At 49.0% G+C, this 16,988-nt stretch overlaps 5 protein-coding genes; 2 read left to right on the top strand and 3 right to left on the bottom strand.

Moving 5' to 3' along the window:
* Nucleotides 1-455: 455 nt before the first annotated feature.
* FFUJ_00930 (uncharacterized protein) lies at nucleotides 456-1,860 on the bottom strand (the record flags this gene model as incomplete). XM_023569585.1 has 2 exons in its annotated part: nucleotides 456-952; nucleotides 1,002-1,860. 2 exons carry the CDS (start codon nucleotides 1,858-1,860, stop codon nucleotides 456-458), a joined length of 1,356 nt encoding a protein of 451 aa, XP_023424596.1.
* A 768-nt stretch (nucleotides 1,861-2,628) lies between these two features.
* On the top strand, nucleotides 2,629-4,839 carry FFUJ_00931 (related to hsp70 protein; the record flags this gene model as incomplete). XM_023569574.1 has 9 exons in its annotated part: nucleotides 2,629-2,687; nucleotides 2,781-3,354; nucleotides 3,403-3,447; nucleotides 3,500-3,566; nucleotides 3,619-3,868; nucleotides 3,924-4,026; nucleotides 4,080-4,183; nucleotides 4,233-4,455; nucleotides 4,507-4,839. 9 exons carry the CDS (start codon nucleotides 2,629-2,631, stop codon nucleotides 4,837-4,839), a joined length of 1,758 nt encoding a protein of 585 aa, XP_023424595.1.
* A 258-nt stretch (nucleotides 4,840-5,097) lies between these two features.
* FFUJ_00932 (beta-transducin-like protein) lies at nucleotides 5,098-6,620 on the bottom strand (the record flags this gene model as incomplete). XM_023569563.1 has 3 exons in its annotated part: nucleotides 5,098-5,605; nucleotides 5,656-5,803; nucleotides 5,966-6,620. 3 exons carry the CDS (start codon nucleotides 6,618-6,620, stop codon nucleotides 5,098-5,100), a joined length of 1,311 nt encoding a protein of 436 aa, XP_023424594.1.
* A 5,639-nt stretch (nucleotides 6,621-12,259) lies between these two features.
* Nucleotides 12,260-13,106, top strand: FFUJ_00933 (uncharacterized protein; the record flags this gene model as incomplete). XM_023569552.1 has 2 exons in its annotated part: nucleotides 12,260-12,491; nucleotides 12,550-13,106. 2 exons carry the CDS (start codon nucleotides 12,260-12,262, stop codon nucleotides 13,104-13,106), a joined length of 789 nt encoding a protein of 262 aa, XP_023424593.1.
* Nucleotides 13,107-14,892: 1,786 nt separating this feature from the next.
* Nucleotides 14,893-16,569, bottom strand: FFUJ_00934 (probable nitrate transport protein crnA; the record flags this gene model as incomplete). XM_023569541.1 has 3 exons in its annotated part: nucleotides 14,893-15,913; nucleotides 15,995-16,363; nucleotides 16,418-16,569. The coding sequence occupies 3 exons, from the start codon at nucleotides 16,567-16,569 to the stop codon at nucleotides 14,893-14,895; spliced, it is 1,542 nt and encodes a 513-aa protein (XP_023424592.1).
* Nucleotides 16,570-16,988: the final 419 nt, after the last annotated feature.

The following is a 16,988-nucleotide window of genomic DNA, read 5'->3' as shown; positions in this document are numbered from 1 at the left end:
AATACAGGACATTGACCCTAAATGATAAAAGACTAAGGTAACTTGGTCTCAGTTTAGGATACCTTCTCCTGAGTGTATTTTAATACTTTGTATCAAGGTCCGATGTTTTCTTGGTCGCTGAGGGGCACATAATAAGGATACCTCTGGCATAGATTGCACTACTAATGTCACTTAAGTACGTCAAAAGTTCCAAGTTGCGATATAAGTTCATCAATTCTGTCTGTCTACTGATCTGCAAATCGTAGAAGCTCATCGTATGCCACATAGAAAACGAACTATTCCCCAACCTGCCCCAAGAAACAACAGACCCTCAAGAACCTTTGCCACAGAAAGAGGATTGCGACGGAAATATCCTCTCATCGACTACCATGATCGATTTTCTCCATGCCCTGAGCTTCGCGAGGGCCACCTTCTCCACCATCTTTTGTTGCGGATAGCCCATTCATGATATCCAGTTAGTCGCAGACCACAAGACCCTTGGCCAGCACCATGCTAGAGTCATATCGCTGTCCATCAGCAGTACCGAATTTATGAAGAACAGGCGAGATGAAGAATAGAACACGGCTTTTGGGGGACAAGGTGTTCGTAGATGCCTCTGAATTCATGACACCCTCGTTCCACATCTCAGCAGTACCAGGACTCTGGGATCGATCTCGCCAGTGAGTTACAAAGGTTGCCTTGGAGCTCATCATCATCTGGTCAAGTTCGATTGCTGAGTCCAGAATATCTCTTAGTTGATCAGTAACCTTCTTATCACATCTGTCTGCTGTGGACTGGGGAGTTGAATGAAATGACCTTAGACGCTTAGCTTCTGCGAGCACGAGACGTCTCATGGCGCGATCATCTCTCCCCCAAAGGTTGCTCATCATCACCGAGCCTTGGGCCAGCCACCGTGCAGCATGAGCGATGGGGTCATCACAGTTGGGAATACTAACATCATCTCCAAAACGAGCTTTGCGGGTTAGCGATGCCATAAAGGAAAGTACATAGCATATACTCACAGATAATGTGATCACGAACAGCCTTGAATGACTTCAACTCAGGTCCACCCCAAACGGTGTGTCCGGCGTCGAACACATCGTCTTGAACAGTGACCCATAGGTAGCTCATAAGAATAAGCTCTCGGTAATCTTTATCTTCGAGAAGTGTGCAATAGTCTCTGGCGACAAATCGTAGCCGGTCCTTAGCGAGGTCGTCAAGTTGCTGTTGAGGCGGATTGTGGGCAAGGTGGCGAGCCAGACACCGAATATTGTAAGCGAGTACCTTCCATTTTCCTCGAATCGAATCATCAGTTGCTTTGTCAGAGTTTGCCAAAGAACCGCCGCCCAGAAGCTGGCGTAGCTGGTCTCTCTCGCGAAGGGCATCGTCGAGTTTGGCGTTTACTTTGGCGAGATCTTGCCTTTGTTTATGGGAGTGCTGAAGTAGGTTATTGTAATCAGCAGAGAGCTTCTGTGTGTAATTTGTCTCCTTCTTCAGCTGAGCGCGAAGATCTGTGATTGTCGAGGCAGTTGAAGCCTGAGCTGGCTGAGGAACCAAGTTCTTGACGTAGTTGCAAATTCGATCCATACCGTTCTGGAACTCGCTATGTACCACTTGAGCTAGTGTTGATCTTTCATTTGAAGAAATCAGACGAATGCTGTCTAAGATCGCAGCATTGTTCTCTTGCTGAACTTTGAGGATATCCTCTACAGTCCAGTCCTCAGGCGTATTACCAGCCTGCATGGGGCCTGTGTGGCTTTGATGGTTGTCTTGGGCTTCAGAGCCGCTTGGGTGATTAGGGGAAGCAGGAAACTTTGAGATCCCGTCTAACAGGGTATTATAATCTTTCTCAAATTTCGTGGGAGGAGTGCTCCGGTCCATGATGGTGTTGGGAGGTCGAGACACTTCAGTTTCGAGATTGAGAGGGCACCCTGGCTTTTGGTTCGAGTCTTGAGCCTCCGAGATTCGTAGCCGGTGTAGAAGTGAGAAGAAAAACCCGCGATGTGCCTTCGTAGTCAATATCTAGAAGATGTAGTACGTATACGCCGTGCCTAGGAAAGTGGGAGGAGCGGGTATGTTCAAGAAAGCATTGCCCGAATCAATGACTAACGGTAGTATCTTGGGATTAACCAGTCAAGATGATATAGAGCTGAAGAATAAGGTTGTCTGGGTCCGAAGGACTCGATATGATCTGGTTCAAAGAGCTCTGATCATATCAAGTCTGTCAGTGGAGGGAAGACACTCGTACCCCGAGTCTAAGAGAGCAGACAAATATGCGAGGAGATGGAGTAAGAGAAGAGAAAAAAGAGCAGAAAAGATGCAAGGCCAAAGGAGGTGTTCTTATTACATCATCAGAAACCTGTTGGCAAGGACCACAATCACTGAGTGCGTGTGACTGGCACTGCAGCCACAGTGAATCACTCTGCCCGAAGCCCTGCTGTTTGGATTTTAGAATATCGGAGAAATAATGGCTCTATTTATTCCTGGCTCTCTACTTTTTTTGTCTGTCCTCCTCCTTCATTTCATCTCCAGATCGAGCAGCTGACGGCTCATCTCTGATAACATATTTGCTTCACAACCTCTGATCGCAGCATCGGCCTCAACAGTACAGGGCTTGAGACACCCCTCTATCGCTGAGAATCATCCGAGATGACGGCCAACGAGCCAGTCGATGATTTCTTTATCATTGGACTCGACTTTGGGACAACGTGAGTTCTGCCTGCTCTCCTCTCCCAAGTGTCCCCTTCCCAAGGATGAGTCCGTTCAAGTAACTGGAACCGCTAACGACCCCCCCTCTCTAGGTACTCGGGAGTTGCTTGGGCGTATTCTCGAGAACCGGAAGAGATCGAACTTGTGACAAGCTGGGAATCTGAGTTTAACAACTGTACTGATGTTGATAAAGCACCAACTCAGTTGCTATACGACGAAAAAAAAGGCACATCCTGGGGATACTCTATCCCCGCCAGTAAGGATGCCTTGAAGTGGTTCAAACTTCTATTGCTTGATAGAGAGGATGTTCCCATTATGGTTTCAAAGTCCTCCCAGATGCGCTGCGCCCAGAAACTTCTGGATAAGACGAAGAAAGACCCAGTCGAGGTCATCGCGTGCTATTTGCGAAAAATATGGAACCATGCAATTGACTCTATCCAAAGAGCTGTTGGAGCTGAACTGTTGCAAAAGTCGCCGTTTCATGTTGTCATTACGCTGCCTGCCATCTGGCCCCCCTACGCCCAGCAACGCATGAAGCAGGCTGCCAAAACCTCAGGTATTCTTGATGCTCGATCATGCGGTGAGACCAAACTTCGTTTCATCTCAGAGCCGGAGGCTGCAGCCCTAGCTACCATCAAGGATCTTTCGAAGAGGTCGACCATGAAGGTGAGATCCAAAGAACAATTGTCAAGAGTATGAGCTGAACATACCCAGATTGAGGATACGATGGTCATTTGTGATGCTGGAGGAGGAACGGTGGTAAGCTTGATAAGACCTGTCCTAAGCTGCCTAATATTCTAATATGCTGCAGGATCTAATCAGCTATCAAATTGAGTCAACCTCTCCATTTGTGGTGAAGGAGTGTGTCAAAGGCGACGGTAAGTTCTCATATAAAATACAAAAAAACACAGACATCAGCTCATCTCTTAGGGGGGCTCTGCGGAGGCGTGTTTCTCGACGAACAGTTCCTGGAACTCATCAAAAGAAAGCTCGCACCTGGATCATGGGACAGCGTCACCTCTACTGAGGAGAAGAAATTCTTGAACGAGTGTTGGGAGCATGGAATTAAGTCTCAATTCTCTAATCAGAACAGGGACTGGGTCGTAGACCTTCCTGACAGTTGCAAGGCCACGAGCTCCAGCGGAAAGCTCAAACGGCGAAAGACGCTTGAACTCAGCTCGTAAGTTATATCAAGGACAAGTTCTTGTTTCGAATATTTCCTCATCTCCTTACAGAAGCGACATTCTGTCTGCATACACCCCTATCGTCGACAGGATCGAGGGCCTTGTACGCCGGCAAGCCCAGGCTGTTAAGTCAAAGCTTGGGACGCCAGCAAAGGTAAGAAAAATAAAGATAACCCAGGCAGAACTGCAGCAAGCTGACACAAATAGTACATCATTCTTGTCGGTGGCTTCGGTCGTAGCTCCTACCTGTACAACAAGCTTCGGTCTGCCTTTTCTGAGAGCACAGTTCTACAGTCGCGCGGGAACAAGCCGTAAGTAATCTCAAGGAGTTTGTGGAAATGTTCTGACCATTGAAAATAGATGGTCAGCTATCTGCCGCGGTGCTGTAGTCCACGGCATTACAAACCACGGCCTCTCAGCAACCCTGGGTGTGACAGTAGGCGTACGGGTAGCTCGAAACAGCTATGGAGTCAAGTTCATGACCGAGTTTGATCCCCAGAAGCATCAGCAATCTGACAAATATTGGTCGGAAGATCATCAGGAGTGGTATGCTACGAACCAGATGAAATGGTTTCTGCGGGAGGTAGGCAACATGGCGTCACTTGATAGAATGATATTCTGACTATAGTGATAGGGCGACAATATGTTGACTAAAAAGCCAGTCCGACATAACTACTGTCAACTATACTCTAATCGCATTGGACATGTCTCTACGACCATTTACATCTGCTCTGAGTTCCCTCCCCCCAAGTCTTCCGGACAGGCCGTGGAGAAACTATGTGAGATCCACTGGACCCGCAACATCAGCCTCGAATCTCTTCCAACATGGACCAACCCTCTGGGAAAGGTCTACCACGAACTCAGGTACGAAGTTGAGATGACCTGCGAGGATGGGACTGTAGACTTTACCCTCTATCACGAGGGCAAACGCGTCGGTGCTCACAATGTCGATGTTCAGTTTCGTTAGGGCGGCTGGGTTCTGGGAATTCTTGACATGGAGACATGAAGCATGGCTGGACGGACATCCAAGAGTTGCGACTAGAAGTTTTCAGGCGCTTCGTGCAAGTTAAAACTTGCTTGCTCTGGGGGTTTAGGTGAACTCAGTGTAGAAACAATTCAGAGAATTGATCCAAAACGTGTCTCAAGATTCGAAGTCCTCGGAATAGCTAATACCAATTTCACGGTATATGTAACGGCCTGCGCTGACGTTATTCCATGGCATCTTTCATATCCCTTCCATAGCCACGTCTTCTAGCGCTGGTAATCCCTCCGCTTGTGACTCCTTATCCTTTTCCCCAGTATCACCGTTCACCTTATTGTTATCTCTGATGTGTCGATAAACCTTGACTGTGTTATCCTGCCCTCCGGTCACCATCGTCTCTCCATGGACATCCACCCAGAAGCACACGCCCTTGTGACCCTCCACTCTTTGTAAGACCGTCTTTGATCCTACGTCCCACACGACGATGCTGCCATCCTCGCTAGCAGATGCGATGAAAGGAGCCCCGTCCAGAACTCCGAAACAGCCACCGACAGCGAACTTCTCGTTGCGGTGGCCTTGATATGTCTTTTTGACGGTACCAGAAACATAATCCCATAGGCGAATGCAGTTGTCGAGGTTGAAAGCTAGGACGAAGCGCCCGTTAGGGGAGAAGCAAACGTTGGCGACAGCCGGATTGTCTTCATGAACAAGTGTGCGTAAGCACTGGCCTGTCGATGTATCCCAAATACGACTATATACTTGTTAGCAAAATGAACCGGCTGAAGATCCGAAAGTCCATACATCAAACCATCTGTCGAGCAACTGACGACCAGCGTGCCATCTCGAGAAAAGTCAACCCCACTGACGGGATCACTATGCGCAGGTAAACTTCGCATCAGCCTGCCCGCTCGTACGTCCCACAGAAACACAGCTTCGTCGTATGAACCACTTGCAAGGATGTTGCCCTTTGGCGAGAATGCCAAACAGTGAATATAGTTGTGATGGCCTTTCAACGGCCCCATTTCTTGACCGGCTACCGATTTTCGAGTTGTGGTTTTTGGCCGGCCTGTAACGCGATCCCATAAACGAATGGCTTTGTCGTCTGAACCACTTGCGATGGTGTTGCTATCCGGTGTCCAAGCAATACAGCTCACGCCTGCCATATGCCCAACTAGTGTATCCATGTGTTCGCCTGTTGTGGCGTCCCATATCTTGACAGTAGCATCTGCCGATGCAGATGCGATGAATTTTCCATTAGGTGATATTCGGACCTGAGAGACGGCCTTGTTGTGACCATGAAGAGCAAGGCGGGCACGATAGTTGGGCTTGAAAGGTTCTGGAGGAGGAGTTGGTTCAGCTCCCCGCGCGGAGAGGGAGTCTGTTCGGGAGCGACGAAAGGATAGTTGCGAGCGTGAGCGTGAGCGTGAAGAGCGGGGTGAATGCGATCGTGTTGTTACTCGGGATCGCGAGCGCGAGTGTCTACGGGAGTCTATACTAGAGAGGGACCGTGACCTCGACCGTGACCTCGATCGTGATGTACGACGACTTTCGTAATATTTGTGTCCAGCACCATCTTCGCCAGGACTTGGGCTGATAGTCCTGCTATTGCGGCGATTGTCTCGTATCGATAGTTGGCGAGACTGTCTAGGCGATCCGTCATTGTCTTCGGCGTCGCGTTGCGGCGCGTAAGGAGGGGAAGAGTCGCCGCTCGTTTTGCGACGCTTATTCCGGGGCGAATCACTGGGGCGATCGTCTTCAGAGGCCATTGCAACGTGAAAATGCGGCTGATTCTTTAATGATGCCAGGTCAAGGGGTGGAAGGTAGTCGTGACAAGGCTGACGAGTTTGGCGCTCGAGTGAGATGGAATGTCTGGAGGTGGGGCACGAGGCTGAGAGACGTCACCCAATGAATGCACAAACAAGTGTGACAAAGAACGAAACAAAGAACACAAAATTAATGCAACTAAAAATAGGGACTAATCTTACTCGAGTCAGCGCATAAAATGAGTATTGATCAAACTTTGAAGGTAGCATTGCATGAAATTGCACTTCCTAAAATTATACGGTCAGTGATTCAAGGAGTGCAATTAACTGACAAGCTGTTATTGGTCAGCTCGAAAAGCCACTCCTGAAGATCCGGAAACTACCATTAGCTTGGAGAAATGGGGGGGAAGGGAATCATTTGGTTTGTGGAGTGAAGCAATCAACTTCCAACTTGGGCAGCTCTGAGATTCTCATCTCCGGGGAACCCAATCACAGAGAGGCATGTTTCGGCAGTTGATGTCATTGAGGCAATCGATGCCCTCCACTGATTCAAGACTCAAGTTTGGGGGTAAAGTTTAGCAGTTGGGGCGCTGACAGTGGATGCTTCAGGATGCCCCTGGCCTCAGGGAGTAACAAACTAGGGAGTAACAAACTTCAAGACTGTGGAGGAGATTGTCAAAATAAACTCATCAGAGAGAGTCAAGAGACCCTTAAATTTAAACTAATTTACCTAGCCTTTGCCTGATTTTCTTTTTCATCCAGAATTAAGATCTCCAGGTTCATTGGCTTCCCTAGCATCCATGTCAGGTAGACCCTGATTGCCCGACAGAACCTTGAGTTTTAACCATGGCGATATAGTAAGAGATGATAACCTCGTTAGTACGGTTAGAAAGAAGCTTTCTATCGTCGTCTCTAAGACTGGGGCGAGAGGGCGTCCGGTAGTTCAGCCACGGCGTCCAATCTGCGACATTCCGGTGTATTGTGTATTTTCCATTGTGCCGTGCTGGATCGAGTGCTGAACCCCTTTATTACCATGGATGGAGCGCAGTGTCTAGACCGGTTCAGCTGCAGCTGCCGGCGACTGTATAGGTAATAAGAGTGCTAGGATGTAAATTTTTGCATACTATTGGAGGCGGTCAAGAGTCTCGATAGTGGGATGCATTGGTCAGATCTTGGTTTCTGTGAAAGGGGGATATTGAATCTGCAGCCACTACTTTCGCTTCAAACTTCAATTCAGGCTATTGATCGCGTGCCGCGCCGTTTACCATGAAAAAGATTACCCGTGGCGTCTCTGAAGTGTCCCCTTTTGTTTGTTTTGACTCAATCTTGGAAATAGTAGGATCTGGTCTTACAATAGTGGGCTACTCTGCCTCCGGCATGAATTACATTCGAACTGATTCAGGACTAATGTATTGTCGCGGCTGAGACTAGTGATTGGGGACCATCGTGGCCTTTTTGCTTATTCCCAGCGTTGTCTCTGTTGAAGTCATCCCTTGTGTGTCAGCTTCGTAACCTGAGTGCAAATCCATGCCAAGCAGCCAAGTTATCAGACATTCCGCGACCGACATGGCCGTGAGACAGTTACTCATAGACTTGCCAACATTCCGGTGGCATAGGTTGACAATTCGGCGTATTTCGAGCTTTCCATTCTCACGTCAAGGCTTCTTCAATATCGAAAACATCGATCTGATCGTACAGAGGCGCTCTGGGCATCTCGATCTAAGCAATCTTAGGTCTTGGCCACCAGTCGGGACAATTTCTGGAAACGTGCCAGTAAAGTTACCCAAACTCCTGGTGCAATTTAGCAAGAATAGTGCAATGTGGCGCAAGTAAACCTCCGTTAGCCAAGATACTTTAGGGGGCTGCTATTAAGCGTTAAGCATATGTACCGTCTGTAGCAACGCTCCCAATAACTCAAGTCAGCTTGTTCAATTCAAGTCTGACCCCCTGACTTGCAAGTCAGGAAAAAAGGCTACAAGTTAAGTCTACCTAGGTCCTGACTTGCAAGTCAGTAAGTTAATATAGTAGAATTAGTAATATATAGGTACCTTTTACCTTTACTTTTAAGGAAATTCTATAAACCTAGGGTAGGTCTTTTTATCTTATCTTAGCTAATTAGTCAGCAGAAAAAAAAGCTCCCTGCAGGGCTTACCTTACCTAATTAGGCTAGACCTGTGATCTGCAAGTCGACTTGTTCAATCCAATTCCAATTGGCTGAATTATAGCCAATTCAAGCCTGACCCCCCCACAAGTCAAGCCAATCAAAAAGTCGGCTTGAATTGAGTTGTTGGGAGCGTTGGTCTGTAGTGGCATGGAGTGGAGGTGACGCTAATAAGGTGAGGTAACCTAAGGTATTGATGTCGCCAGCACTACTCCTCAGCTGTGGCTGTCTGGAGTCAAAGCCGTTCTGCCAACCGTTTGACTAAGTGCGGTTCTGGTGTCTGCATTTGATTCGCTGAAAATTGCTTGATTTAATTGCATTTAGTTGACATTGTGTGTTGAGGTGTTGATAGGTGGTTCAGCGGTGTTCTAAGAGATCGGGGGTGTATCTTTGACTCTCTGATTTGTTCTTCAACCTAGCCAACTGTTGTAACTTACCTAGACCTGCAGCTCGCAAGGCTTCCATAATGTAATCTTCAGCACACACCTCTTAGAGCACGTCATTCTCGTTCCTGCTGGATTGGGACTCACCGTCCATTTTCGAGGCAAAGCTTCCAGGAGTATCGCAGATTAGATGCGGCGTAGCTATCGGTTCTATTGGTGGATGGAGTCAACACCAACAGTCAAAGTGTTCTGGCGTCAGCGCATTATCGAAGCGGAGTGGGCGAGGGTCCTTGCACAAGGGGCCAGCAGATGAGTTGACCCATATTCTTCATGGGGGGTTAGAAAAGCTTTGGCCATGAGGGGATTATTGAGCTTGAAGCGGCTGGAGTGACTGAAATCACTGGATGAGAAAGCTGCGTCTGAGTTGTGACTCGGCTGTGGAACTCTCACCGAAGCGACCTCGCATAGATGAATTAATCATCCTGTCTTTAGGGCATGTTTGTTTGTCATGCAGAGACCTGTTGGTAGTTGCTGACTTGGTCGTGTGCTCGAGCCGAGCAGTTAAATTACTCCGTGAACCGTCGCCAACAGCAATGCCGGCAGATCGGAAATGGTGCCATAACGCCCCGTGATCGTTTCAACGGTTCAATTTCCTTTGACTTCAACGTCACAAACGATCGTCAAGCAGCACATACCACGTAGTATCGTGGGTTTGGGTATACTATCAACAGGCTCTTGTTAGTCACTGGAGCCGTTGTGCGCCGAACTCGCCTATTTGATACCTATCAAGAGGAGGTCCATGCCAAGCCAGCACAGAAATAAGCAGCCCTACAAGAGCCACAGCGGCTACACAGGGCCTGTACAAGATTGTTTCTTCAGCAAGCCCAATCGATTGAAAGAAAGGCCATAGAAACTATTTGGTGTGGCAGACTACTCAAATCTTACTGCGAGCCTATGGCAGTATGGCAAAATGTTCGCTGATCAACACTTCTTAGCTGCATTGAGATATCAACCAGCATCAAGCTTGATGAATACTAGAGTAGAGTTTGACATAGGAGCTTATACGGAACTCTAACCCATCCGCTGAACCTTTTCGGGCACTCCCCCATTCGGTAAGTTGTCCAGTATAGCAGGCTGTGGAAACAGAGCCGTTGCCAACCCGGCTCAGAGTTTAGCTGGGGCGTTTCATCTGCAACTCTATATCGGGGCCAAGAGATTCCATAGAATTTCTGGCAACAGTATTACATATCATCCGCAGACAGGACGCCTGTTTCGGATAGAATCTTGTCCCTGCCCTGTCGGGTTCAATTGTCTGCCCTACCAGTATTTTGCTTCCGACGTTGCAAGACGGTTTTGACGCTGACGTAAACTGTCGCACAAGAAAAACCAGGGGAAAAGCACAGGTGCTGTCCCAAACCTGCCAAGAGCTGGAATGCAGGGCGGCAAGACAAGAAAGACAGCAAGCGAATGCACTGAAAAGAGTCCCGATTGCCACGCCTGCAAGCGACGATAACTCGAGACAAGAATAGCCATATCATCTCGGGGCACGGCGATCAGGCCCGGAAACCGGCTTAGCACCCCTGAGACCCTGGAGTTGGAAATCCTAGGTAATTTTGTTAGAAAGAGGTCTCGATGAGCATTGAGTGAGCATGGGTCATGAGTCGGCAAGAAAAAGATCAGTCAGTGTCCGTCAGCGACCGGAAAGGAGTTGGAAGAGAACCAACAGGCGGCCCAATTCAATGCCAAGCAGGGGTCTCCGAATCGCCGACATGTGCGCCCCAGCCTGTAGCCAATCGACAGAACCTCACCCACTCGAGTTTAATTACATCCCATCTTTTCGGACGAATGATGACAAGGGGGATGTTTGCCTACAGGAGCAGGTGCGCGGGTGCATTTGCTGCAGTACGGAGTACAAGCACAGCAAATATTACATACAGCAATGCTGATCCCAGGTATTATCTCGGTCTCATGATCCGATCTGTTCACAGAGTCCACAGCAGGGCCCTGTAAAGATAGGGTCTGCATACCTACTAGCCATTGAGACGGGAAGACGGAACACACAAGACATGGCATGGCCAGAGACATGTTAGCAGAGATTGCTCCAGATCCAGATTCGCAATCGGTCACCAGGGGGGAATAAACCACGGACATTCTGTGACGGGTGTCCATGGGACAACTCAATGGCGTATCATTATGGCAATCCATTGGAGGATTCCCCTGACTAATTCTTGTGGTAGATGAACTGCTAACCGTGGTCGGTCTGGACTGGACTATCCAGAGACCTGTGGGAGAAGGATCATCGACATTCGCTTCCAAAGGATTTCAGCGCAGTTTCTGTGACTGGTGCGCAGTAAGAGAGGCTGCTCAGGGGTGCATTGACAAACACTGCCAATTAGCGAGCCGCATTGTCTGTGAGTCTTAAGATTCAATGCCCTGTCGCGCCGACTTTAGAGCCTACCCCTGGACTAGTTCCGCTAGCCGTTGAACACGCGCCTTCACCGACGTACAGTGTTTTGTGGGGAGGCCCCCAAATATTGGCTGTGCTGTGTTGTGCTGTGGTTGCCTTCTGTGCCCTGGATTTGTCGACGTCGTCGTGCTAAGCTAGGTGCGCTATAAGCGCCAACGCAGGAACAGCCAGGTGCAGCTAAGTCCTGTAAGGCACGGGCTGGGCTGGAAGGTGTGGTGGATATTTCAGGCACACAAAGGCCATCCCAGTGGAGAGCCCAGCATGGTACCTGCACTAGCGCCCCCTCGGCGCTCAATGGTCCCGCAGGGGTAAGCCCAACCTGTGAACTCTGGAAGATGTCTTAGGGGTACGTACCGTGAATGCCCACCCCTGTCGTGGTTTGGTAGCACACCCAGTCCCCCTCTGGCATTTATCACAAAACCCCAGCTTGATCCTCTGCTTCTTCTTGTTTTTTCTCTCTCTCTTCACCACCACCTTCATACCAGTCACTCTTTTCGGCTTTCAGCCTACCACACTCTTTTTTATACTTAATAATATTAGGTTGCTTTACAGCTTCTTATTATCCAACCCCGTCTCTCTTTTCCTTCGATACAATTACTATATACCGTAATTCCTAAATCCAGCCTTCAAGATGCAGTTCACCGTCTCCGCCGCTGCCCTCATGGCCTTCGCCGCCAAGGCCCTCGCCCAGGTCGCCGACTTCGACCCCGTTCTCACTCCCACCAACTGGGAGGAGGTCTCTGCTGGCTCCACCCTCGACATCACCTGGCAGGCCAAGCCCAAGTACTCCGGCGAGAAGATCTCCATCTCTCTGATCGGTGGTGCTACCCAGAACACCCAGGTCCCCATCAAGACCATTGCCAGTGAGTAGAAGCGGGAGACAGCCAGATATTCGATCAGTTTCACTAACCAACCCTTCAGCTGGCATTGACAACGACGCTGCTTCTTACAGCTGGGCCATTGACTCCACCCTCGGAACCGAGAACGTCTACGGTCTCGTCCTCAAGCTCGAGAGCAACCCCGAGGTTTTCCAGTACTCTTTCCCCTTCAAGATTGAGGGTGGCAAGAAGTCCGAGGAGAAGCCCTCTCAGACCAAGAACGACTACGAGGTCCCCTCCTCCGTCGCCCCTAAGCCTACCAAGCCCGCTTACCCCGTCCCTGAGACCACCGTCGTTGCTGTTTCCGAGACCGTCACCGTCCCTTGCAACAACACTGCTGGTTCTCCCACCACCTTTGTCCCCGTTGTCAAGACTCACTACCCTGCTCCTCCTGCCCCCCCTGCCCACAACGGCACTGCTCCCAACCCTCCCGTCTACACCCACCCTGCCCAGCCTCCTGTTGTTCCTACTCAGCCCGCTGGTCAGCCTCCCGTCTACGGCAAGCCCACCCCTACTCCCGTCCCCGTCTCTGGTGCTGCCCGCTTCGGCGCTCCCATTGCCGTTGTTGCTGGTCTCGTCATGGCCGCTTTCGCTCTGTAAGCGAGGCCGCGCACCAATTTAATCTTTGGTTCCTGCGTGGCGTCATGACTTCATGACTGCATTTTAGAGGGTTTCTCGTTTCTTCAGGTATGGAGCAGTCTGGGTATATCAGGCCTTTACGCACATACGTTGCTTCTTTTGTTGGTATCTACGAGTTGGAAGGTTTTCTGGATTGTTAATGTATTGAGGAAAAACTATAAAAACCCACTTGGGTTATTTGTCTTGATCAAGTTCCCCTGATGTAGCTGCCATGTGTTCCTCCGCCGCTACGTCTAATAGACATATGACCCAGCTTTTGTTTTCCCAAGAGATTCCTGTCGACTAGTGTTATTGCTACAATACCCATTTCTTTTAACACTGAACTATACTTGAAGTTACGTTAAACTGTGATGAGTGATGTAGTTGCTACCTAGTTTGCTCGTATTGAAATGAAGATTTTCGTAGGATGAAACTACCGGGATGAAACCTTAGCTGCATATACATTTAGGGCGGTACTGGTTAATCTAACCTATATTGCAGATCAGGTTCTTTGTACTCCGTATAGAGAGAGGAAACAAATCATCTGTCTATTCTTCTCTGTTTTGGACTTGCTTGTCTGCATGTCCCTGTCTTGCCAGGTTCCCTTCTCATCGCGTACATAAGAATGTTGAGACGAGTTGGCCCATTAGTTCCCTGACGTCGTCTCGTCTCAATCATATGTTATCTACACGCCCACCTATTAATGAGGCCCTACAACTGACAGGAATGTTTAGGCATTGCAAAGCCGTCATGTCCGTTTCAACCGTCACCGGGAGTGGCGGCCTTGGCATGAGCTTGAAGCCTCATGCCACCGACCTCGGACTGGAATGCAGATGCTGTGAGACGGTAACTAAAGATAGACTCATGGTGTTTATTTTGTTGTTAAGCCTCCCTGTTGATCAAATGCGTGGGATGGTACCCTTGCTGAGAATTGGTGCAAGGGGTACAGGTTTGTCGTCATATAACTAAAGCTGAGTCGACATAAAATGCCACTTAATGGTATTTCCCACTTCCAAGCACGACAAGACAATTCCATCGTATGAGAATCATGGCAATGGAGACCTATTTATAAGAAACACTTGCCAAGTCTCGTTGTCATGTTGATCCAGTAACAGCGACATGTAAAAACTCGTCGTGTAGTTGATTGCGTACACAGGTCTCATTCGTGTCCCGTCTCACAACTTCTCAATGGAGAGACATAAAAAAGCCCGGTTTCCGCCCTGTGCAACTGTAGCGCGCCTCTTGTCTCTCTGTCAAACGGGCGCGGCGTTTATGGCTTCTGGTCGACAGGACCATCAAATGTTTCATTGCGCACGTCATTTGGTCTTGGTTAAAGAGGATGTCAATTGACCGCCGGCTGTCAAATAAGGGTCACAGGTCATACAAATACCATCACAGTGATCATGATGAATGACGCTGTACAGCTTTTAATGAGAATAATGGGAAGTTGGGCCCATTGAATATGTGCCACTTCGCTCTAAACATGATAAGAATCACGTCGAAAACACACGACTTCGAAGAAACCTGTTCATTTATAAATCAATAATATTCATGAAATAAATCTCGCATCGAGCCTGATGCGGCGGGATATCCTAGCTGTTCCATATCGATTCCTTCTATCCCAACGATAGTTTAACCATTCCCAGATCGTGACCAATTCCAGTGCGCGCCCGCTCGCCGTTTAAACCAATCAACAAGCTCATAAAACACTCGTCTATTCCCATACGCTTTTTTTCTTCTCCACTTTTCCAATGCTGCAACTCTGCACTTAGTGACCGCCAATCTGGCCCTTGGGCAGAGGAGGGATCCAGCAAACCGCCAAGTTCAAGGCAATGGTAATGATGCCAATGACCCAGAGACCCATGGCGTAGTCATTACCGCCGTGCATGAAGCGGAAGACAACAGCAAACATGACACCACCAATGTTACCACCACCACCGGTCAGGCCTGAGAGGATACCGTTGGCAGAGGGGTGAACGTGAGGTACGAGAGCAAAGTTAGCACCGTTACCAGCCTCGATGAAGATGGCCATGACCACGATGAGGCCAACCAAGGTACCAATATCACCACCATTGGCTTCAGAAGGGTTGACCTTTCCAATCACAATAAGAAGAGCTCCAGTCAGCACACCGCAAGCGACGATCCAGGCCTTCTTGAGCCAGAGGTTGCGTCCGCACTTGTTGTAGATGATGTCGGCAATGACTCCACCAAGAGGTCGGTTGACGAAGTTGAGGAAACCAAAGATAGCGGCGTAGTTGCTGGCCTTGGTCTGGTCGAGGTGGGGGAAGTTCTTCTTGAAGTAGGAGCTCAGGATAGCGTTGATAGCAAGCTCGCCACCGAAGGAGCATGCATAGGTCGCTACGTGGAAGATGGTCTGGGGAGAGTAGCAGACATGGAGGGCTTCATGAAGAGTTGGCTTGACAATGACCTCGCCTCGAGCGAACTCAATGGCCTCGTTGCGCGAGATAGGGTGCTCGTGGTCGCCAACCTTGACATCCCTCTCCTCACCGGGGCTCTTCTCCTCATCTGAACCGCAGCGGTCAGGTGTACCGATGGGGGTCACGTCACCAGAGCTAGACATTCCATGAGCCTCCATGTTCTTTTTGACGAGCATAGCCTGGTCCTCCCACGATCCGATAGGGCTGTCAGGGCAAAGGAACAGCATTCCGAGACCGCAGACGACCAGGCAGATCAAGGGGACAATGAAGGTAACCCTCCATGCCTTGGAAGGGGACATGCCCTGATGAGCCACTAGTGAGTCGAAGACGGCAGGCATGATAAAGTAAGTGCTATTCAGATAGTTAGACTCTTTCCTTGGCAATTCTTACATGTCAAAAGGCTTGAAGTGCCATGAGAGGACGTTCACTTACATTCCACCACCTGCATTACCCCAGCCACCAGCAAGGGCATTGGCAGTGCCGACAACATTCTTGTCGAAGAAACCAGTGCACCAAACCTGGCAAGGCACAAAGGTTGCACCGAGGATGCCAATGAAGAATCGAGATATATACAAGCCAGTGGCGCTGTTGACAAGCGGTGCGAGGCCAATGGGAAAGCAGCCGAGGAGGATCAAGTAGGCAAATACACGTCGAGGTCCATACAGATCGCAAAGAGGGCCGGTCAAGAATCGAAGGAAGAAAGTAGCAGATAGAGATACGATGTTGGAGTTTGCGATTTGAGCCGGTGTAAGATGAAGATCTTGTTTGATAGTGACAGTCAACAGGGGTGGAAAGGTGTACCTGAAATCTCAGTCAGATTATCAAATCGCCAACATCTGGATTTTTGAGACTCACCATGCCCAGAAAGCAAGCATAAAACCGAGCCATGAGAAAGAGAATACTCGACCATACATGTCGATAGGGTTGAGCATAGGCACACTTCGTGCTTTTCGGCTGATGGGGTTGACCTCAGGGGCCTTCCACAGGTGGGTGATTTGAAAACCCATCTTGAGCAAGCTAATCGATGAGATTGGGAAATGTCAAGACAACTAATTTGACTCTCTTGGGAACGGACGAAAGAATTTGTGAGAGCTAAGAGGCTTCCCTTTGTCTCTGAGTTGCTTGTCGATGCTGAGCTTGGTGAATATCTTTTTTGGAAATGGACAATGCTTAGAAGATATATAGAAAGAGAATATCGTATACTCCACGACCCCAGATTAACAAGAATATCGAAAACTGTATCTCCGGATTTCCTAGATCTTTTTTTGTGGGAATTCGAGTCGATAAGAGGTCTATCTGGCTTTGCTGTCTCAATGAGACTGTGGTGAGCGAACAAGCCAGTGATAATCCGGAAGCCCGGAGATGCTCAAACCAGATTTCTGTAAACGATTCCTCGTTAATCCGATAAGAACTGGGCTGACGACGA

Source organism: Fusarium fujikuroi, chromosome FFUJ_chr01 (genome assembly GCF_900079805.1).
Source record: "Fusarium fujikuroi IMI 58289 draft genome, chromosome FFUJ_chr01".
NCBI classification, from domain to species: Eukaryota; Fungi; Ascomycota; class Sordariomycetes; order Hypocreales; family Nectriaceae; genus Fusarium; species Fusarium fujikuroi.
The sequence above is the reverse complement of the archived record's forward strand: the minus strand, read 5'-3'. Positions and strand labels throughout refer to the sequence as shown.